The following is a 17675-nucleotide window of genomic DNA, read 5'->3' on the forward strand; positions in this document are numbered from 1 at the left end:
TATCTATTTCGGTTCGGTATGGTTCGGTTTTGCCATATTGAACAGCCCTTGATATTTTTCGATGGCCAAATACGTACGGCTCTTGGCATATCTTCGAGATTAGTCTTAAGACTTGTTTGTAGTTGAGTTCAGCGATACAGGACCAGATATTTTTTTTTGTCGAAATGAGGGACCAGATATAGATGAGGAGTTGAGGACGTTATGGTCAAACTTTAAAGCATTATATATGTATGTGTGTATTATTGGGAATCAAACAGACAAGTGCTCATACAAAGAATCGCAATATATAATTCATTTAGATATGTTGATCGTCTTCTCAATTATTTTCCCCTTCTTTACAATCATCACAAGCTTCTTAGCAATCTCAACATCTGTTTCATCAATTCTTCATCAAGATGAGTGTATGAGAATAATAGCCATTCATTTGTTATCAAAATCCGCGTATTTATATCTGTACTTGTTATAAATATATATTATACGCAATGAATGCTCTAAAGAAGATAGCCACTACACTTGGTATCAACGGATTGGACCTAAGTTCTGGAGACCCTTGCTATTTAGGATCCCTAAAGATGATTCCCGAAGTTGCTAATGTTTCGAATCCGGTGCTTAGAAACAACACCATTGACTGTGATTGTAGCTTCAACAATATATAACACAACATGTCGTATAATAAACATGTGAGTGTTTTTAATTGTCTGTCTCGTCTGCCTTATATATATTCTCGTGTGATATGTTTTATATTTTCTGATTGCATTTGAACGAAAAAGAGACCTAAAGACCCTTGGCCTTCGAGGAAAACTTCCACCTGAGTTAGCTGAGCTTCAATATCTCCAAACGATGTACGTTCAACCACCCGGAACCTTTGTAAAGAATCGATAATTAGTTATACTTTTTCCAATTAATAGATTCTTTTTAGGTTTTTACAAATATTAAAAATATATTAAATTTTGATTATAAATATATTATTTCATTAAATATTTTCAATACGTTAATTAAATAAGTTTAATTAATTTTTGAAATTTAAAATTTAAAATTGCTAACTAATAAATTACATAAAAGTTTCAAAATTTATCTTTCTTAAACATATTTTGTAATATTTATCTTTAAAAATATAAAGAATAGTATACAAGCAAACTCTAAAAAATCATAAAGTTGAAACTCTGATATTTTATTAATTTTTTATTTTATTTTTCAGATTCAAATAGTTTGAAATATTTTTAAATTAAAATAATATTAGAATAATATTAATTAAAATTTATAAATTTGACTTTAATATGCTTGGTCTTTGGTGTATACCAATGACTATGAATGAGTTTTAGATGTAATCTTGCTAAATAATATCAAAATATTTTGTAGTGTTAATAAGATTATGGATGAATTTTCTTCTGAAGATAAAAATGATACAATGTATTTTTTAATATTTAAATAAAATTTATATGTACTAAATAGTAATTTATTATTTTAAAAGGATTGCATATTTACATAACATTTTGTAAAATTTATAAACTTATTATTTTATCAAACTATATCATATTTTGAACCGGTCTAACTCAAAGCCGATAAAATTAATTGATTTATTATATTCGTATTTTATCAAACAATTATTTATAGAATTTCTACAACCAGAATTTTGGATCGTTTTATATTGTGTGTATATATATATCTATCAAAAGGTAAAAACAAATCTCAAATTACTTGATCTGGTTAACAAATTCCAGTTTATTGTTTACTTGTCTATATCCAATCTTGTGAAGAATTGGACCAAAAAGTTAAGGATTTATATTATAGTTTGACCAAGTTTGTTACTAACTGGCTCAGTCAACATAAAAAATAGATTTACTTGAACAGTATGAGTAAGTTAGAAATTATTATTTTAATTAATAGTTATTTAATTATAAATATTAAATTAAAATTATGCATATATGCATAGAATAATGTCATTTAAGTTAATATACATGTAAAATATTTTAATTAAATATGGAAGTCATCTATATATATATATGTGTGTATATATATATTAATATAAAAGCGACCAAGCTCATGAGTTAGCTCATGATCATTAAAGATCGATCATATAACTCGTTCTCGTGATCTAATTTAAGCTCATTCATTAAGCTTATTTATTAAATGAGTAAAAAAACAGAGATCATGCTCATAAAAAATCGAGTTGAACCAGCTCATAAGATATAACTCATTTTGACACTCCTAATTATTTAGTATAATATTATAATTTTCATTAAATAAAAGATTGTCAACATAAAAAATCCCATTAGTTGCATACTTAAACAAAACCTGAAGCTTGAGAATATCCAGAAAATTTATAGCGAGTTTCTGCTTCTTTTTTTGCAGAGACTTGTGTAGAAATTACCTTTCGGGCTCAATCCCAATGGAGTGGGCTTCGCTGCCAAACCTTACTTATATGTCAGCTCTCTCTCTCTCTCTCTCTCTCTCTCTCTCTCTCTCTCTCTCGTTTTGCAGACAACTTGGGTGTAACCAATTTAGGCTTGATAGTTTTTTGGGATAAAATAATATTCATGTTTTGCGAGTTAACTTTGAATGTTCACGCAGCTCGCTCTGCGCGAATCGTTTGTCTGGGCCTTTACCATCTGGTTTACAAAATTTCAACAATCTGAGATTCCTGTACGTATCAAATTATTTCCTACACTACGCCTTTTGATTTGACCTGATATTGCGTTGATGTGATGAAATTTTCAGAGGGGTTGAAGCAAATCAGTTCTCTGGTCCGATTCCCGACGGGATTGGTAACTTGACGAACCTAAAAGGATTGTAAGACATATCCCTCTTAAAGTTAACCATTAATATTTTGGCGTAATGGGAATGCTAAATGGATATTGCAGACAACTTGGGTCCAACCAATTTACAGGAAGCCTGCCTAACACTCTCGCTAGACTGGTGAACCTTGAGGATTTGTAAGTTGTTGTATAAACTATAAATTTTCATTACTAATTAGACCTAAATGATTAGTAAAGTCATGGACATATATTCTTCCGGAAGCTTTGAGGAAGTTGGTTTACAGCTTTTTGTTGAACTTCGTCTTTGACCTTTTAGTATGCTATGTTTCTTCTTAAGGTTAATTGTTTGGTTGTAAATTGATTTGACACTTACAAAATGCTCACCTAGGGCTGGAATTTTGAACCTAACCAAAAAGTTTAGGTTTTTTTGTTCAAGTTCGGCTATGATCTGATCGGTTTAATTTGGCATATTAAAAAATTGGCTCTTGATTATCAATTAGTTCAGTTTTTCATTATAAAAAAAAATAACTTATACCAAACGATACCAACACAACTAAAATTTCTGAAATAAACCAACCAAATTTCATACCAGAATAATTGAACTAACTGAAACAACCAAAATTAACTAAAATCGTTGGCTTTGGTAAAATTTTCATTAACCATTCAAGAATGAACCAAACGAACCCAAATTTTCATACAGTTCAATTAGGCACAATTTTTGGGTAAGAACTAACTGAAAACCGTTTAACCCGAACCGAATTAAAAAGACCAACTCACCTGTAGAGTAGTCCAAAAAGATAAGTCTTAACAAACCTTGTTGTTGAGATATTGCCTAAGTGTCAAGAAGCCTCTAACCCAAGGAGAAGGTCTCAGTTGATTGTTAAGAGCAAAGGAAGCACGAGGAGCTCACGTGCTTCACTTAACGGTATTAAAGGGTAAAGGAGTAATTAACCTTTGCTGTAAGCGTTGGCTTTTGTCTTCTTCCTCTGTACGGAAACGAAGAGAATACAGAGGAGAGAGAGGAGCGTTGCACCGCCAGTGTAGTCCTATAAAGCCGACAAGAACCGAGACATTAGGGTTAAGAGAGAATCAGAGAATCAGAGAACAGAAGAGAGCAGCCGCAAGTTCAGCGTTTTTGCTCTGTCGCTAAGGGTTAAGTGTAACCAAGCTTTCTAGTGGATTTCCGAGCAAACCTCGGCCAGACGTAGCGTCCTCACACTGAGGCGTGAACTGGATAAATTTGCGTGTGTCTTTTCTTTACTTGCTTAAAGAAATACACACGAGTGAACAAACGAGAGAGGTGAGAGAAATCGCAAGCATATCAAGCATAAAACAGAGCAAAGAATCGACCTTTTCATCAACAACTGGTATCAGAGCCAGGTTGGCTGGCTGGGATCGAGGAAAGGTTGAAACCTTGTGAAGTTTGAAGCTTTTTCTGTAAAGCTTTGCCCTTTATGCGAGAGATGACCTCAGGGCGTTCTGAGGTGGAGAAGTTCGACGGAGATGGAGACTATGTTCTCTGGAAAGAAAAGTTGTTGGCTCACATGGAGCTACTGGGCCTGCTAGAAGGACTCGAAGATGAAGAGGATGTTGATGTTGAAGATTCTACAGCTGAGAAAGGAACAACATCTGCGACCGAAGCTTATGTCAAACCGGAAGAGAAGATTCTCAAAGACAAAGCTCTCAAGGAAAAGAGAGCAAAAGCTAGATCTACGATCATACTAAGTCTGGGAGATCATGTTCTCAGGAGAGTCATAAAGGAACCAACTGCAGCTGGTATGCTCAAGATGCTAGATAAGTTGTGCATGGCTAAGTCCTTACCCAACATGATATATCTGAAGCAGAGATTGTATGGGTACAAAATGTCCAGATGAAGACCAAGCCATCGTTCTGTTAATGTCCTTGCCGAAACAGTTTGATCAGTTAAAGGAAACGTTGAAGTATGGCAAGATAACTTTGGCTTTGGATGAAATCAATGGAGCTATAAGGTCAAAAAATCTTGAACTTGGAGCAAGTGGTAGCAAGATTAGCTCATAGGCTTTGTATGTTCAAGAAAGAGGTAGATCAGATCGGAGAGGTAGAAGCTCAGACAGAGGGAAGAGTCAGAACAGGTCACAGTCAAGAGAGAAGAAGACTTGCTGGATCTGTGGCAAAGAAGGTCACTACAAGAAGCAGTGTTTTGTTTGGAAAGAAAGAAACAAGAAGTCTAACAGCTCAGAGAAGGGAGAAACCTCGAATGTTATGAAACACGTTATCGATGCTGCTGGGTTAAACGTTGAAGAAGAATCAAACGCAGTAAGCGATGGACAAGAAGATGAGTGGATCATGGACACAAGGTGTTCATTTCACATGACACCAAGAAGATATTGGTTTCTCGAGTTTGATGATTCAAAGATAGGAAGAGTGAAGATGGCAAATCAAACTTATTCTAAGATCAAAGGCATTGGGAGTATAAGGATTCAGAATGAGGATCTCTCAACGGTTCTGATCACAAATGTAAGATATGTTCCAAGCATGTCGAGAAACTTGATCTCAATGGGAACGTTGGAAGATCAAGGGTGCTGGTTTCAGTCGAAGAATGGTTCTCTGAAAGTAATCAAGGGCTGCTTAACACTGTTAAAGAGGAAGAAGGTTGGAACTCTATACATTCTGCAAGGAAAGTTGATTGCAAGAAGTGCTAATTCTGTAGTGAGCTCCAAGAACGAGTGAAAGTTGTGGCACAGTCGTCTTTGTCACATGAGTAAGAAGAATACTGATTTGTTGATCAAGAAGGGATGTCTACAAGCTGATAAAATGAAAGGATTTGAGTTTTGTGAAGACTGTGTGTATGGGAAAGCACATAAAGTGAGTTTTGGGACTGCAATACACGTCACAAAAGAAAAGCTTGAGTACATACACTCAGATCTTTGGGGAGCACCTTCAGTACCAAACTCTATTGGTAATTGTCAATACTTCATGACATTTATTGATGACTTCACCAGAAAGGTCTGGATATATTTTTTAAGAACGAAGGATGAAGCTTTCAGAACCTTCGTTGAATGGAAGACAATGGTGGAGAATCAGTCAAACAGAAAGGTAAAGAAGTTGAGAACTGACAATGGACTTGAGTTCTGTAATCAAGAGTTTGATGGTTTCTGTAAACAAGAAGGAGTGGTGAGACACAGGACATGTGCCTACACCCCACAGCAAAATGGGATTGCAGAACGCATGAACATAACTATAATGGAGAAGGTGAGGAGCATGCTCAGCGAGTCGGGTCTTGAAAAGAGGTTTTGGGCAGACGCAGCCTCAACAGCGGTATATGTGATCAACAGGACTCCTGCGTCTGCCATTGAGTTTGAAATACCTGAAAAGGCTTGGACAGGAGTACTACCTGATCTGGGTGGTCTGAGAAGTTTTGGATGGATTGCATATGTTCATAGCAAACTCAATCCTAGAGCGAAGAAGGGTGTGTTTCTAGGTTACCCAGCTGGGGTAAAAGGCTACAGAGTATGGCTCATTGATGACAGAAAGGTTGTAATCAGCAAAGATGTAGTCTTCAATGAAGAAGTCATGTACAAAAGCTCTACCGAAGAAGGTCCAAGTGAAGATAGATCAACAGCAGAACCTGAAGTTGCATTGATAAATGCTCCAACTGTAACTACAGAAGAAAGTAATGTTGATCAAGGTGGAGTTGTAGAGAGAGAGAACACAACCCAAGAAAGTTCTTTTCCGGAACAAGAACAAGGATCTGAGTCAGAAACAGATTTAGAAGAAGATTATATGCCACCAAGTCTTGCTGATTATCAATTAGCAAGAGACAGAGAAAAAAGAATCACAAGACCTCCAAAGAGATATGATGAGTTAGGAGATCTTGGTTTCGCGTACAATCTAACAGAAGATGGTGGAGTTTTTGAGCCACAGAGCTACGCTGAGGCAATGTCGAGTTCAGAGAGTGAACTCTGGAGAGAATCTACAGATGAATAAATGATATCACTGAGAAAGAACCACACTTGGGATTTGGTTGACAAACCAGTGAAGAAAAGAGTAATTGGTTGCAAGTGGGTGTTCAAAAGGAATATCGGTATTCCAGGAATAGAGAGGCCAAGACACTAGTCAAGACTTGTTGCAAAGGGTTACTCTCAAAGGGAAGGCATTGATTTTCAAGAGATTTTCTCGCCTATAGTTAAACATGTAACTATTCGTCTAATGTTGTCTGCTGTTGCTCATTTCAATCTAGAACTAGAGCAGATGGACGTCAAGACAGCTTTCTTGCACGGAAACTTAGACGAAGAAATTTACATGAGTCAGCATGAGAGATATGTGGACAAGAACGCACCAGAAAAGGTCTGTCTGCGGAGGAAGTCATTGTACGGCCTGAGACAATCACCAAGACAGTGGAACCAGAGGTTCGATGAGTTCATGAGGTCTACTGGCTACTCAAGATGTCTGAAAGACAGTTGCGTCTACTTCAAGATAAACAGAGAAGAAGAAAGGACTTTCCTTTTGCTGTACGTTGATGATATGTTAATCATATCGAAGAAAAAAGATACAGTGAAGGAGTTGAAGGAAAGTCTACGCTCTACCTTCGAAATGAAAGATCTTGGTCCAGCGAAGAGGATATTGGGAATGGAGATTCAAAGAAACAGGGATCAAGGAGTCTTGGAGTTGTCACAGAAAGAGTATCTGAAAAAGATATTAAGGTCTTTCAGAATGGAGAACTTTAAGCCTGTGAAGACACCGCTGGGAGCTCACATGAGGCTTAAGTCTGCTACTGACAAGGAATGGGAACAAGAAGCTGAACAGATGAAGTCAATTCCCTACGCAAACGCAGTTGGTAGCATCAAGTACGCGATGATAGGGTCGAGACCAGACCTAGCTTATCCAGTCGGAATGATAAGCAGATTCATGGGAAAGCCTCTTATGAGTCACTGGCAAGCAGTAAAGTGGGTCCTTAGATACATTCAAGGATCACTCGACACGAAGCTACAGTTCAAGAGAGAAACAGAGTTTGTGGTGACAGGGTACTGTGATTCAGATTACTCAGCGGATCTTGATAAGAGGAGATCAATTACAGGTTACACATTCACGGTGGGAGGTAATGTGATAAGCTGGAAGTCTAGTCTGCAACCTGTGGTCGCGTTGTCGACTACGGAGGCTGAGTATATTGCTTTGACAGAAGCAGCAAAGGAAGCTGTTTGGTTAAAAGAGTTTATGAACGAGTTGGGTTTCAAGCAAGATGCAGTAGAGATTCACTGTGATTCTCAAAGCGCAATAGCGCTGGCGAAGAACGCTGTTCATCACGAAAGAACAAAGCATATACAGAGAAGGTTTCATTACATCAGAGACACAATCACTGATGGGGAAACAAAGATTCTGAAGATATCAACCGTTCACAACCTGGCAGACATGCTTACTAAAGTACTGCATGTGAACAAGTTCCTGAGCGCATTGGAGAAGCTCAGGATCACCAGTGACTGATAAGAGTATCAGGAACCGAGGGGGAAATCAAGTAAAACTAGAAAGAAAAGCTAAGAGATGAGAAGAAGTTGATGACACTACGACAAGGTGGAGTTTTGTTGAGATATTGCCTAAGTGTCAAGAAGCCTCTAACCCAAGGGGAAGGTCTCAGTTGATCGTTAAGAGCAAAGGAAGCACGAGGAGCTCATGTGCTTCACTTAACGGTATCAAAGGGTAAAGGAGTAATTAACCTTTGCTGTAAGCGTTGGCTTTTGTCTTCTTCCTCTGTACGGAAACGAAGAGAATACAGAGGAGAGAGAGGAGCATTGCACCGCCAGTGCAGTCATATAAAGTCGACAAGAACTGAGACATTAGGGTTAAGAGAGAATCAGAGAACAGAAGAGAGCAGCCGCAAGTTCAGCGTTTTTTTGCTCTGTCTCTAAGGGTTAAGTGTAACCAAGCTTTCTAGTGGATTTCCGAGCAAACCTCGGCCAGACGTAGCATCCTCACACTAAGGCGTGAACTGGATAAATTTGCGTGTCTTTTCTTTACTTGCTTAACGAAAAACACACGAGTGAACAAACGAGAGAGGTGAGAGAAATCGCAAGCATATCAAGCATAAAACAGAGGAAAGAATCGACCTTTTCATCAACACTTGTTTGTTCTCATTATGCAGTAGGGTAAGTGACAATAACTTTGATGGTACCATCCCAGCATACATTGGCAACTGGTCTCGGCTTCAAAAGCTGTAAGCTTGTCCTGCAACAATTTTCGTTAGTTCTCTTATACCTTCTGTTTATGCACCGTCTAACTTGTGCTTGCCATGATCAACAGATATCTATACGCGAGTGGACTAAAAGGACCAATACCTGATGAAATAGCGCGCCTAGAAAATCTTACTAACTTGTAAGTGTACTACTTTCAATTGATTAGCAAAATATACAACTGAAACGAGACTGGTGTTTTATATGTCTCATATGCAGGTTTATCACTGATACGAGTGGGATTAACATCTTCCCATATATATCGAGCCAAGCCATTGAAACCCTGTATTTAGTTTCCTGTGATATGTTTTTCCTTCTTGAGGCGTGATTCTAACTGAAATTTTCAAACTGAAGTCTCCCCTCCCTGTGTTCCAGGATTTTGAGGAATGTGAGTTTGTCTGGTCCGATTCCTTCTTACATCTGGAATATGCCAAAACTAAGGATTCTGTAAGTTCTTTCTGGTCACAAGTGAAACGACTTTGTAAGTTTCAAAGTTATCATTCAGAACTAGAATGCTTAACAAATACTCCACGAATATCTGCTAAGGAACTTGTGCATGACTAGATGGGTATGCTCATGACATTCATTTACATGTGCTTATAGAAATACTGGCCTATATAATTTATATGTGTGTATATTTAGATTATTATTAAGTCATGGGTAACAACATAGATAGCGATCATAGCGAGAAATATGTTAACGAGAGTTATATGCAGATATGAGAGCGTCTATTAAGGAACTTTCGAAGGATCTATCAAATATGTATATGTAATAGTTACATATTAACATTTGTACCAAATTTATTTATTTTGTACACGTTTTACGCAGTGATTTATCATTCAACAATTTGACTGGTGACGTTCATGGAGGAAAAGCACCAGCATATACGTAAGTACTACAGTCTGGATACCTTTCATTGTGAATAGCATAATATCATGATCATGTATATATTTTCTTGACATGTTCTTTCAGATATTTGACTAGAAACAGGCTTTCTGGAGAAGTTGAATCTGGTCTTTTTCTCAAAAGCAACGCTCAAATGTACGGTTAGACCTTCCTTTTTCTTATGTCAATTTATGTTTTTCTCAATTGCAAATCTCATGTGTACGGTTAGGCCCTGCTTAATTTGCCTATATTACAAAGTATTTTTTTGTTATGTTAATAATATTTTTCAATTTTGGTTATTCTTACAGTGATCTCTCTTACAACAATTTCTCATGGTGGCCTAGCTGCCAGGAGAATAGGTACGGACATAAATCTTGGGTAGATATATACATTCTCAGTTTCTCATGTTGAAGTGTCTGTTTTCAACTTTTCACTGTTTCAGTAACATTAACACATACCGGAGCTCATACTTAAACAATTTGTAAGTACACTGTTGAACATTATCTTTACAACAATCAAGCAGTAGATATGGTCTGGATATTCTGTGCTGAAAAGCCTAACAATTTGGTACAGAACTGGGATTCTTCCATGTGCTGGTCCAATCAACTGCACGAGCTGTAAGTACATAATAAGCTGTCTTAACATCTCCAACATGCAACTATTCAGCTACTACTTAATTATCTCTTTCTAATGATGGTTATAATCATTATGGATGGTAGATCAGCGAACACTACTTATAAACTGTGGTGGAGACAACATAGTTATTACAAATTCTTCTCATAAAATCACTTATCAAGCTGATAACACTAAAACCAAAGCCGCAACCAATCAGCAATTCAAAGACTGGGGAATTAGTAACACAGGGGAATTCTTCTCAGATGGTCATACGAAAGAATCAAGTAACACAGATGACACGTACATCATTTCAACTAGTTTAAGATTATCTGGGGATTCCCCTGATATCTATAAGACGGCACGTCGATCTCCCCTATCTCTAGTTTATTATGCGTTTTGCATGGAGAATGGAACCTACAGTGTGAAACTCCATTTTATGGAGATCCAGTTTTCAGACCAAGAACTATACAGTCGTCTTGGCAGACGCATATTTGACGTTTATGTTCAGGTAAAGCTTCACTGCTGATCACAAAAATAATTTTGTTTGTTTCAGTCATATGCATGGAAGATCGAAGTTCATTTCCTTATGTACTTTTTCTCCCCGGTTAGGGAGTATTGTTCTTGAGGGATTTTAACATCAAAGAGGCGGCTAATGGGACTCTGAAGCCTGTTGTCAAAACAGTGAGTGCGAATGTGACAAATAATATATTAGAGATTCGGTTGTACTGGGCTGGTAAAGGAACAACACTTATTCCTGAAAGAGGAAATTATGGTCCTCTTATCTCTGCTATCTCCTTGTGTCACAGCAGTAAGCAACCTTCACCACTTGTTCTGCACCAACTGTACTCCTTCTCGTACTTTTTTGTGGCTTTCTCAAGTCACCGGTTCCTACATCATAATTATAATATTCATTTTTAAAAATTTCAGGTATGGAGCCACAATGTGGAGGTCAAAAACAAAAACTACTTTAATAAAGACATTTTTCTTCAGCTTGGTTTATATATGATGCAATGTATTTATATTTACACTTTTGAGTGTTTCATTTTCAGCAATGAAAACAGAACTTCACACCAATTATCCACTAATTTTCGGGGTAGTGGGTAGCTTGATAGCAGTTACTCTCTTGGCTTTGGGATTATACACTCAGAAAATATGCAGACGAGACAAGTACACACGAGAAAGAGGTACCAGATATCATAGAATATATGAATCAATTCATTCCATATGCTCAGACCATTTTCTCCATGTAACATGATACATAGATTTGAGAGCACAGGGTCTGCAAACCGTTTGCTTTACTTGGAGGCAACTGGAAGCTGCAACAAACAATTTTGATCAAGCCAATAAACTTGGAGAAGGAGGTTTTGGATCCGTATTGAGAGTATGCTAAAACACACACAAACTTCTTCTCAATTAGAGACAAGATGGCTTTGCTTTTGGTTTCTGATATGAGAAACCTAATGCAGGGAGAGCTTTCAGATGGAACTATCATAGCAGTCAAGCAGCTATCTTCCAAGTCATGCCAAGGAAACCGCGAGTTTGTGAATGAGATAGGCATGATCTCAGGTCTGAATCATCCAAACCTTGTCAAGCTTTATGGATGTTGTGTAGAGAAGAATCAGTTGATGCTCGTGTACGAATACATGGAAAATAACTCCCTTGCTCTTGCACTGTTTGGTAAATAAAAGTCATTCATAGTTTTTTGAAGTTTTCAGTATGTTACCAAATGTAAAGCGATATCATATCTTTTTGGTTTTCGTCCATTTCCAGGAAAGAGCTCCCTGAAATTGCAATGGGAAGTTAGACAAAACATATGCGTGGGAATTGCAAGAGGGCTTGAATTCCTCCATGAAGGATCGATGATCAGGATGGTTCACCGTGACATAAAAACCAGTAACGTGCTTCTAGACGCTGACCTTAATGCAAAGATATCAGACTTTGGATTGGCTAGGCTCCATGAAGAAGAACACACCCACATTAGCACCAAGATTGCAGGGACCGTGTAAGTATCGCACATAAAAAAACGCACATTGGCAAAAAAAAAAAAAAAGCTTAGCCTTGGTTTCGCTAATGTTGCAGTGGATATATGGCTCCAGAATATGCACTGTGGGGTCATTTGACTGAGAAAGCAGACGTGTTCAGCTTCGGAGTTGTGGCAATGGAAATTGTTAGTGGAAATAGTAATATGAAACGGAAAGGAAGTGATGATCATGTCTCCCTTATCAATTGGGTAAACATGGAGATTTTGTTTCTCTTCAACTCATTCGATTCACAATGTTTATACTTTCTACATGAAATTTCAGGCTCTGACGCTGCATCAGAGAGGGTACATAATGGAGATTGTAGATCCAGTGCTCCAAGGAGATTTCAACAGCAAAGAAGCAGTAAGGATGATCAAAGTTGCTTTCGTTTGCACAAACTCATCTCCTTCCTTAAGGCCTACCATGTCAGAGGCTGTTAAAATGCTCGAGGGAGAGATCAACATAAGAGAGGTTATGTCAGATCCTGGTCTATATGGACACAATTGGAGCATCTCAAATCTTATCAACATTGATACACATGGAAGCTCGAGTGTGTCTGGTGTGGCCCATCAAACGGCAACGACAATGCAATCCTCTGTTTCTGGTTCTGATCTCTACCCATTTTGCAATGAATCCATGATCCTAAACTCCACAGCAGAGTTTTCCTCCTCGCCAATTTGATATCAGAAAGTTGTGTACATTGCCTTATCTCTTAAAAAAGAAGAAAGGCTTGTGAAGTTATCTTATAGATAGTTAGCTACATTTGTACCATTCAAGTTGTCTAAAACCTTACTACATTTGTACCATCCAAGAGACTGGTATCTCTCTGAATGCATGTCAAACTGTTATTATATATTTTTTATGAAAGGCTTATTGAATCTAAATCTTTTTTTTCTTCTATGAAATTACGTCGATTTCTCTCCATGGAATTGACTCCGACGGCCTGCACCACACGGAAAAGTAACTCGATGATCATTCAACCAAATCTAAAATTTATTTGATTTTCAGTTTGACGCGTCTGTGTTCCCAAACATTTTGAATATGAAGCAGGAATCAGACCTGAAGAAGGAAGGAGTGTTCGATGTGATGGAGGCAGAGAAAATGATGAAGGCACTTTCATGCTCCATAAAGTATTAGTCATTAAAAGTTACAAAAAAAAAAGAAGTGTTAGTCATTAAGGCTAAGCATGTCGGGAGTTGTGAAGTTACTTGTACGGAGATGACTTGCGAGGGTACCAAGTCCACTGTTTTCACTAGAGAGTAGCGTAAATGGCTAAATCCCTTGATTATCTCTACAAGTCTAGGGTTTTAGTTGTTGATGAGAGTATAGGATCCCCTAGAGATCTAACTAGCTTAATTCCAAAGACGTCTAGGGTTCTTGTTGGTAATGAGAAGGATCAACCAAAAATTTAACGGGCCGAATGGTAACATGGGAAACAAATGAGGAAAAACAGCCGTGCGATCATAATAGTGACATATAGATACATAGGTGAATGTAGAGATTTTGTTAAATATTAAATGCGGTGCGGTTTTGTAAACATTATGAACATAAGTAAAATCTAATATTAGTTAAAAGGTTTAATCCCTAGGCATTATTATACATTATTTGAGAACTGATTTTTTAAACTTTACATATATGTCACAGCACATTCATTTTCATTAGAAAAAATATGACATGGATTACTAAAAATGATCACATGGCTAAAAGCTAATTTTAAGATGGACATTGTAGCTTTTATTTCTATTTACTCTTGTGGGTTTTTATTTCTATTTTGATAGTCTTTCTCGTTCATATTCTTCTAGATGTTCCATATTATTCATGAAAAGGACCTTAAATCAGGCTCCTTAGAGCATCATTAACCTTATAACCTCATTTGGGTTTCTTAATGATTTGTTTAATAATAAAAGTTGGTTATGAAATTTAGTTAAGAAACCTCTAGTCTTTGTGCTCCACCGGGAATTTCTTAACCAAGGATTCTTTAAAAAAAATTATTAAACATTGTTTTATCTTGAAGAACAAGAACTTTAGACTAAGCTAAATAACTTTCAAATACAGACATAGAAAGATTGGACTAAAAGTAATACCTGAAGTTTTCAGCAAGGAGGCAAGCATTGGTGTTGGAGTCATCTCCATCGATAACCACCAATCCATCCAAATCTAGCTTCTTTGCTGTTTCCTCAGCTTGTTTAAACTACACATGTGAGACAACATACAATTACACACGACATGTAACTACGGAAGCAGTAATAAATCACTTAAGAAGCTTCAAAAAAAAAAAAAATCAACCTGCTCAGGCGTTTCAATCTTGTCTCTTCCACTGCAGATCATGTCAAAGCCACCCTATTGATACCAAAAGAGAATTACAACCACATCAGCATAAAACGATTATTGAATTTCTAGAATCCCAATCAGATAACAAAGTTTGTGACAAGAATCCATAAACTAAATGCTGTCTAAGAACCTGGTTCCTGTAAGGCTGAATGTATTCAGCATTCAACTCGACATATTTGCATTTCATGATACCAGCTGGATCACCCTTGAACCCGTAAAATATGCTTCCTTTAGCACGTTCCTGCAAGTAATCTAAAACCCCAAAAAAAAAATTACAAGACTGAGTCTATAGAACACAGATCTGTACACAAGATCTATACACAAACAAATCCAATCGAAAGTTTCATCAGATCAGACAGAGAAAACCCTAACCTGGGTTCCCGGCGGCGGAGATGGCGGGACCTTCGACGATTTTGAAGGGTCCTTTGAGCACAGAAGCAATCGTCGACGGAGAAGAAGACGAGAGAGGAAGAGAGAAAGAAAAAAAAAAGAAAAAAAATCAAATTTCACAGTTTGCTGACATGTGGTCTAAGAACCCTCTTTATGATCGGACCCCAAAATCCTGTATTAAAGATCGGTTATTACTCTTTTATTTATTTTTGATTTAATTAAATGACTTATTTTGTTTAAGAACTTTCTTAAGAAACTGCAATAATCATGCTTCTAGGTAGTTTCTAGAACAAATAATCCATAATCTCAAAAACTGAGGCCTTAGAAACAGACCACGGGGGGTGAAGGAATTTCAAAGAGGGCCATGTTTGGATTGTTAATGAACATTTGAAAATAACACGATTTATAGATTCCTTTTCTGCACCACAAATATTACAAGATTAGATTAAGATCCGCGCCTTGCGCGGGATAAACATTATATATATAAATTATTTTATGTATCATATGTTCTTACATATTATGAAATAATAAATATATATTGAATAATTAAAACTCAGTAACTATTACATATATAATTAAATTGGTGCGAACGTATAAATCAATTTTATTAATCCAAACATTTTATTAAAAAATTTGATAGGATATGTAATTAAATTTAAATGATATTAACATACATAGTATATTTTTAATATTAATGTCTATTTTTTTAAAAAAATGGTGCTTTCTACTCATATGTTTTTTTATCATGTGTATTTTTAGTAGCAAAAACTTTAAATTACTGATAACAAAATTTTCATTGTGGGATTAATAATTTTATTAATTGATAATTTAAAAAAAAATTATCAATGTTCGTTCAAAACTTTTATCAAAAAAAAATATTCAAAGTAAATTTGGAAACTAAAATATTTATTTATTCAATATGGTTTATAGTTTAATTTAGAATGATATATATACATATATATTTTAAATCTTAATGATTAATTAAATTTGACTTTTATTTATATGATTTTGTAATCATTTGTATTTTGTCATAACAAAAATTTTAAACCATGGATTGCAAAGTTTGAATGTGAAACTTTTAACAGTTTTAATAATTTATAGTCATTTTTTAAAATTCAAAATATAAAATATACAGAAAAATCTAAATTTTTATAATATGGTTATTGTGCTTTTTAAAAAAATTATTTTAATAGTTTTAAATTAAACAAATTTGATAGAAGATACATTTTTTTATTAGATCTTTATTATTCAAAATCATTAATTGTCATATATATTTTATCCACATTAGGCAATTCCGTAATCTTTATTTAAGGAAATAATAAATGACATTAATAATGAATTTATGGTTAGTTTAATAAAAAGCTTATTATATAATTAGATGGACCAACATATTTCCCTAATAATTCTAAGAATCATCCTAGTGATGACATGTGGCTACAAAAAAAAGTTGTAATGTTTCACAAATAATATATAGGAGATGTGTCGCATTTAATACCACGAGACCTTAAATTCCTTGTTACCAGTAAACTACCAGATAGTACTTGCCGGACTAAATTTTGTAATTTCAGATGACAATGTAATTTCCAAGTAAACACTAGTAGAGTTTTGATATCTTGTCCATTCCTGCATAACTTGACATCAGTGAATAACTGTTAGGGCAAATCTTTAAAATAGCACATTTCTAAGTTTATATCACAAAAATAGCACTCAAAAACTAAAATTACCAAAATAGCACCTTTCTAAGTTTATCCTTTGAAAATTTTAATTTTTTTATTTTTCAAAATTTGAAATCTTATCCCCAAAACCTCATTTCTCAACTCTAAACCCTAAACCCTAAACTCTAAACCCTAAACCCTAAACCCTAAACCCTAAACCCTAAAATTTAAACCCTAAACCCTAAACCCTAATCCTAAACCCTACCCTTTAACTCTAAACCTTAAGTTTGTGACTTTTGATAAAACATTAAATGCTATTTTTGTGACTTTTGACCTTGAGTGCTAGTTTGGGAACAAAAACTTGATTTAGTGCTATTTTTGTCTTTTTCTCTAACTGTTATGTTCTATAACTTGATTTGACCGTGTATCTACCTGATACCCCTGTTCGAAAACGCATCCGCCTAGCCGCCTAGGCGCTGTTCGGAGGTTGACTGCGGCGATTATGCCCAAATCGATGTAGCCAGACGTTGACTCGCGTAAGACCGCCTAATTTCCGCGTTGACCGCCTAATTCCCGCCTAATCCCGCATTGACCGCCTAAGTTTTTTTTTTCCGTCCGTGTAAGTTAAAACACGTTTGATTATTTTTTTACTCATTATTGACAGATTTTGTGTAATTATTCATTACTAAATAATTATAAATTAGCTACCAAACCTCAACAAGGCTAGACCATATTTCGAGTTTTACAAGAGATCTTTGGGTGTATTATTCATTTTTTCTTCTAAAAAATCATTTTGAAATTTAGGGGGTTATTGGAAGA

At 35.9% G+C, this 17675-nt stretch overlaps 1 protein-coding gene and 1 pseudogene across 4 annotated transcripts; one reads left to right on the plus strand and one right to left on the minus strand.

Annotated features, from left to right (window-relative positions):
* Positions 1-307: 307 nt before the first annotated feature.
* Positions 308-13364, plus strand: LOC106305461 (annotated as a pseudogene). The gene is made up of 24 exons (XR_001262989.1): positions 308-680; positions 771-842; positions 2353-2424; positions 2572-2643; positions 2719-2790; positions 2862-2933; positions 8872-8943; positions 9030-9101; positions 9179-9244; positions 9335-9406; positions 9788-9847; positions 9932-10000; positions 10153-10203; positions 10287-10325; positions 10418-10461; positions 10564-10967; positions 11069-11267; positions 11387-11407; positions 11509-11643; positions 11722-11840; positions 11926-12136; positions 12230-12461; positions 12539-12689; positions 12763-13364. The product of XR_001262989.1 is annotated as a probable LRR receptor-like serine/threonine-protein kinase At1g29720 (transcript).
* Positions 10377-15528, minus strand: LOC106305462 (pyrophosphate--fructose 6-phosphate 1-phosphotransferase subunit beta 1-like). 3 transcript variants are annotated; one of them, XM_013741827.1, is made up of 5 exons: positions 15184-15526; positions 14942-15063; positions 14767-14820; positions 14565-14671; positions 10377-10459 (listed from the first exon to the last, which is right to left on the minus strand). In XM_013741827.1, the coding sequence occupies exons 2-5, from the start codon at positions 14996-14998 to the stop codon at positions 10447-10449; spliced, it is 231 nt and encodes a 76-aa protein (XP_013597281.1). In that variant the 5' UTR covers positions 14999-15063; positions 15184-15526; the 3' UTR covers positions 10377-10446. The 3 variants fall into 3 exon arrangements, with proteins under 3 accessions (XP_013597281.1, XP_013597283.1, XP_013597280.1); XM_013741829.1 differs by lacking the exon at positions 10377-10459 and adding an exon at positions 11142-11347 and having other exon boundaries at positions 15184-15519; XM_013741826.1 differs by lacking the exon at positions 10377-10459 and adding an exon at positions 13367-13423 and having other exon boundaries at positions 15184-15528.
* Between the last annotated feature and the right edge of the window lie 2147 nt (positions 15529-17675).

This window comes from Brassica oleracea, chromosome C7, assembly GCF_000695525.1.
Source record: "Brassica oleracea var. oleracea cultivar TO1000 chromosome C7, BOL, whole genome shotgun sequence".
Classification (NCBI taxonomy): Eukaryota; Viridiplantae; Streptophyta; class Magnoliopsida; order Brassicales; family Brassicaceae; genus Brassica; species Brassica oleracea.